General features: G+C 51.3%; 1 protein-coding gene across 1 annotated transcript in view; it reads right to left on the bottom strand.

Moving 5' to 3' along the window:
• The window catches only part of MTFMT (mitochondrial methionyl-tRNA formyltransferase), a 26,414-nt gene extending 23,244 nt beyond the window's left edge, over positions 1 to 3,170 (bottom strand). Inside the window, exon 1 of the mRNA XM_017513049.2 lies at positions 2,931 to 3,170. Within this exon, the coding sequence (XP_017368538.1) occupies positions 2,931 to 3,139 (209 nt within the window). The 5' untranslated portion in view covers positions 3,140 to 3,170. The remainder of the gene's footprint in view (positions 1 to 2,930) is intronic.
• Positions 3,171 to 6,043: the final 2,873 nt, after the last annotated feature.

The following is a 6,043-nucleotide window of genomic DNA, read 5'->3' as shown; positions in this document are numbered from 1 at the left end:
CGCAACCTCCGCCTCCTGGGTTCAGGCAATTCTCCTGCCCCAGCCTCCTGAGTCGCTGGGATTACAGGCACGCGCTACCATGCCCAGCTAATTTTTTGTAGTTTTAGTAGAGGCGGGGTTTCACCATGTTGACCAGGATGGTCTCGATCTCTTGGCCTCGTGATCCACCCGCCTCGGCCTCCCACAGTGCTGGGATTACAGGCTTGAGCCACCGCGCCCGGCCTTTCATTTTTCTTTTTTGAGATGGGAGTCTCACTCTGTCGCCCAGGCTGGAGTGAAGTGGAGCCATCTCAGCTCACTGCAACCTCTGCACACCCTGCCACCGGGGTTCAAGTGATTCTCCTGCCTCAGTCTCCTGAGTAGCTGGGATTACAGGTGACCGCCACCACATCTGGCTAATTTTTTGCATTTTTCAGTAGAGACAGGATTTCATCATGTTGGCCAGGCTGGTCTTGAACTCCTGACGTTAAGTGATCCACCCGCCAGGGACTCCCAAGGTGCTGGGATTACAGTCATGAACCACCGTGCCTGGCCTGGGTTTTCTTTTTTTTCCTTATTTTAAATGTAAAGAGCGGTATGTGGCTAGTGGCTACTATTTGGACAGTATCATTCTAGGTATTTCCTGTGCATACAGAAACATATACAGTATGGATACTTTGTGCTTGGGTTATTACATACTGCTTTGAGGTTTTTTTTCCTCTTAACAATGCTATATATACTACTATGTGAATCTTTTTGAAAAACGGGTTAAATACACATAAGCTTGTATTGCACTGAACATTTCTAGAAGAAACTGAAAACAGTGGCTGTCTCTGGATAAAGGAACTAGGAACTGCTAAACAGAGGTGGAAGGAAGCAACTTTTCACTGTACGTCCTTTGACTCCATGGAATTTTTTACCATAACCATGAAGCCATTCAAACACCTTTTTTTTTTGAGATGGAGGTCTGTCACCCAGGCTGGAGTGCAGTGGCGGGACCTCGGCTCACTGCAACCTCTACCTCCTGGGTTCAAGCAATTCTTCTGCCTTAGCCTCCAGAGTAGGTGGGATTACAGGTGTGTGCCACCACACCCGGCTAATTTTTGTATTTTTAGTAGAGATGGGGTTTCGCCATGATGGCCAGGCTGTTCTTAAACTCCTGACCTCAGATGATCCACCCACCTCGGCCTCCCAAATCCCACTATGTAGCTGGGATTCAGGCGTGAGCCACCGTGCCCGCAAACACTATTTTTAAAAAAACAAAAATATATACTATGGGCATCATTCCATGGTAGTACACGCAGCACTACCTCATCCTTTTTACCTGCTGCACAGTATCCTATTGCCCAGGGGGGGTACATTTATTAAACAGGTATCCTGTGCACACGTAGAGGAGCTACGAGAACAGGAGTACAGCTAGTGCTCGACTTACGACCACGATTGGTTCCGACAGACCGGTCATAACACGACTGGTCGTAAGTTGAGTAGGCTATATGCACGCGGAGATGGTAGTGCTGCCGGAAGCTGGGCCGCACTGTCGTACGCCCAGCTACGCAAAGTTTGCGCTGCCAGACGCGGAGCAGTCGTGGCTAGCGATTGATTGTGGTCGAATGGTCGTAAGTTGCATAGGTTGTAAATCAATCAATGCCTGTATGTCCCGAACACTAAAAAGAAAGCACAAGAGTGATGGAGCTGCCAAGTGAAGCATCATCAGAAGTGTCAGGATAGGCCAGAATGATGGGTCATGCCTGTAATCCCAACACTTTGGGAGGCCAAGGTGGGAGGATTGCTTGATCCCAGGAGTTTGAGATCAGCCCGAGCAACACGGTGAAAGCTGGCCTCTGCAAAAAATTGAAAAATCAGGCATGGGGGTGTACACCTGTAGTCCTAGCTACTCTGCAAGCTGAGGTGGGAGGATCGCTTGATCCTAGAGGCCGAGGCTGCAGTGGGCTGTGAGCTGGCCGCTGCACTCCAGCCTGGGTGACAGAGCGAGACTCCGCCTCAAAAAAAAAAGTGTTGGTATAAATGTATAAACGCAGTGAGACGCATGTGACAGCGGCAGCGCAGGGGGCAGCAAAAGGATCCTGGAGTTTCCTTCCGGGTGTGTGGAGGGAGAAAAACCACACGGGGCTGACGAAAGATTCAATACTTGGAGAGCTGCTGTCGAGTATCTGCAGGGAAGAGGAGAGGGACGTGACAAAATAGGCGGAAGGGGGACTGCGCCGGGAAAAGCAGGCTGGGGAAAACACACATTAACTGGGAAAGCGACAGAGAAGGGTACAGGGCATTGCCGCCACATGCCACAGGCTCGCAGGACTGGCTGGATTTCACATACTTTCCCAGCAAACAAGACTTGTCAGCTATGATCAACACTACGCGTATACCCAACAGTTCCGATGTATGAATCTACTCCTTTGAAAACGGCTCGTTCCTGGACGACGTCCTTGAACACAAGGAGCACAGGGGAAAGGAGCGAGGCAGGGTGTGTGGAAGGCTGCGGGGCGGGGAGGCGCTGCCAGGCGGGACACCGAAGCGGGGCCCGGTCTCGGTCCCACCACCTCTGCCGACGACCCTGGGCAGCCGGAGCCCCTGAGCCCCGGACCCCCACACGCAAAACGCGCAGGCGCCGTGGGGCTAGCCCGAGGTGTGCAGGCAGGGCGCCTGGCCCCGGCTCGACGCTGCGGGGGTCGCGGGGCGCTGGAGCACCCACAGGGGCGGCGGGGACGGCGGGGCGGGGGCGGCCGGGGCGGCGGGGCAGGGCCGGGGCGCCCCAAGGCTGACCCGCGGGTGCGGCGCAACTTCCGGGCGCCGGGGAACGCCGAGACCCGGGCACACACCGCTCCGGCGCCGCTGCTTTCCGCGACCGGAAGTCCGACACCCTCGGGGCCGGCCGTCCCGGCGCGCCCTGGGCGCCCTCAGCCGCCGGGCTCCCGGATCCCTGGCCCGGATACCTGGCGGCGTGCAGGCGTCGCAGCGCCTCGCGGGCGAACCGGTCCGTGCCGAAGAAGAGCACCCTCCAGGGCGGCTTCTCGCGGACTCTGGCGTCCCGGGCGTCCTCCCCGCCGAGTCCGACCCGCGCTCGCCACTGGGGACGCGGCCCCCCAGGCCTGGCGCCGCGAGCCGGCCGGGACCCCCAGCAGCGCCGCACCAGCACCCGCATGGCCTCGGCCGCCGGAAGCGCGGCCTGCGCAGGCGCGTCGGGGCGGTGCCGAGCGTGCGCGCCGGGGGGCGGGGCTTGCTGCTTGGAGGCGGGGTCTGGCTGGAGTTGCTGAGCAATTTGCCCGCTGCAGAAGCCCTGGATTTTCGTTTTATTTGATTGCACCATGTAGCCAATCCTCCAGAATAAGTCTTTCATTTTAAAAATCCATTTATTTATTGATTGATGTTGATATTTATTTAGAAAGGGTCTTGCTCGGTTGCCCAGGCTGGAGTGCTGTGGCCCGATGTCACCCCAGCCTCACTGTTCCTGGGCGCAAGGGACACGCCCGCCTCGGCCTGCCGGGCACGCGCCGCCACGCGCAGCTGACTTTTCACGGTGACAGCATCCCACTGTGTTGTCCAGGCTGATCTCGAACTCCCCGGCTCAAGCGATCCTCCTGCCTTGGCCTCCCCAAGTGCCGGGATTAACAGGCGTGAGCCACTGCGAGCGGCCTTGCTAGGCATTTTCTATCCATTACTCCGCTTACTTGTCACATCTGCCTTGGGAGGTAGATGTTATTACAACCATGTTACCGAAGAGAAACGGAGGCTCCGTGAAGCTAAGGACTTCCCGGTGTAGACGGTCCACACAGCTAGGAAACGATAAAGTACAGGTGGGACTCTTGTCATTGCGAGGCTGGTACCGGATTCTATGTATTCGCAAGTCAATTACCTGCATTTTGCATGTCAGGAAATGGAGGCTCAGTTACTTGCCTGCAGTCACCTTCCTGAATGGAAGGCTCCATTGTGGGTTTCTTTGCACACAGAGGGTATCATAAAGACGATTCCTAAGGAAAATGGACAGGGAAACTTCTCTCCAGAAGACCTCCGAGGACCGTTAGTGCTTAGATTCTGTATCCCCAACACCTTCTTAAGTAGAGTCAGACATCCATGAAACAGGATCTAAGCAAAAACTGAATTTCATTCTAATCTTATTCTCACCACGTTTTTTTTTTTTTTTTTTTTTTTAATGGAGTCTAGCTCTGTTGCTCAGGCTGGAGTGCAGTGGCTGTCACCCAGGCTGGGGTGCAGTGGGCTGATGTTGGCTTACTGCAACGTCCACCTCCGGTTTCAAGCAAGCGATCTCCCGCTTCAGCCTCCCAAGTAGCTGGGATTACAGGCGGCGGCCACCACACCTAGCTAATTTTTGTATTTTTAGTACAGACCGTGTTTCACCATGTTGGCCAGGCTGGTCTCGAACTCCTGACCTTGTGATCTGCCTGCCTTAGCCTCCCAAAGTGCTGAGATTACAGGCATGAGCCACCGCGCCTGGCCAGAAAATCTTAAATAGAAAATAATCCAAATGGATAAATTAATATGCAGGTAAATTTAAGGATGATGCCTCCAAAAAATGCAATTTGTTGTAAAACAGGTTATGCTTAGCAAAACAAAATTTTCCTTGAATTTTTTTTTTCTTATATGCAGGCTACAGTATGCCTGCATATAATCGAGCCAGGCATGGTGGCTCACACCTATAATCCCAACACTTTGGGAGGCTAAGATAGATGATAACCGGAGACCAGGAGTTTGCCAGCAGCCTGGGCAAGTCCTTGTCTCTACAAAATTTTAAAAATTAGCCAGGCATGGTGATGTATGCCTATGGTCCTAACTGCTTGGGAGGCTGAGGTGGGAGAATCACTTGAGCCCAGGAGATTTAGGCTGCAATGAGCCATGATCACGTCATTCCAGCCTGAGCCATGGAGTCAGATCCTGTCTTAAAAAAAAAAAAAGTGCTTACTTGCCTGTGAAGGGTGGGAAGGACAAAACTGAGACAAATTAACACACAATTCTTACTTAGGAAATTGTTTGACATTCCTCAAACACATTATTGAACAATTCATCTGCAAAAGGAAGCTATCACAGTGCTGTGTCTGAGAATGATTAAACTTTGTACCTCCTATAACTAAAAGGCTGATAGACTTTGAGTTTATTCTGCTCTTGGACTCTGATTTAATAGGGGGCTGAAGAAAATTTCTGGTTATACTATAACCCGGAGCAAGAGGTCAAAGACACGGAAATAATTAAGGATGATGAATAAGGGCCAACAACATAGACAGTCTCAAATGTCGTCGATGAGAAAGATGAATGGCATTCAGGTGGTGGCTGCAGAATGTCTTCTCTGGGAGAAAGTACATATTGTACTTGGTTTTGCTGTTTCACACCAGTTTCTGCCAAACCTCCTATACTTTGCAAATATTCCTGAAATGCTTGTAGCAAAATATGTGTCTGTTGAAAAGACTTTGATCATACTGATCCTTTCACGTCAGCATTAAAGATGACTTCCCTTTGAATACCATCACTCCTCTCAACCATCCTATTACAGATGAAGGCCTCAAGTCAGTGTTTCACCGGAAATAATTTTGGACTTAATTCCCCGACCTTTTCCAAAAATATCCCTCATTAATTCCACTATTTGTTTTTGTTTTTCCTCTTCTGGATTTAACATAAAAATTAGCCCCTAGAAGAAATATGTGGTTCTGTTGGTATCATAATTTAACCAGTCCTCTGATCCTGGATATTTGTATTTTTGTTCGAAAACAACAAAAAAAATTTTTTTTGAGACAGCATCTCACTCTGTAGCCCAGGCTGGAGTGCAGTGGTATGATCATGGTTCACTGCAGCCTCAACCTCCTAGGCTCAAGTGATCCTCCTGCCTTAGCCTCCCAAATATGTGGGACCACAGGAGCATACCACCACACCTGGCTAATTTTTTTTGTAGAGATGGGGTCTCACTTTGTTGCCCAGGCTGGTCTTCGACTCTGGGCTCAAGTGATCCTCCTCCTCAGCCTTTCAAAGTGCTGGTATTATAGGCAGAAGCCACCATGCCCACTTTTTTTTTTTTTTTTTTGCTATTTTAAACAATGTT

This window comes from Cebus imitator, unplaced genomic scaffold (assembly GCF_001604975.1).
Source record: "Cebus imitator isolate Cc_AM_T3 unplaced genomic scaffold, Cebus_imitator-1.0 Scaffold485, whole genome shotgun sequence".
Taxonomy (NCBI): domain Eukaryota; kingdom Metazoa; phylum Chordata; class Mammalia; order Primates; family Cebidae; genus Cebus; species Cebus imitator.
This window is presented reverse-complemented; position numbering and strand designations above follow the sequence as displayed.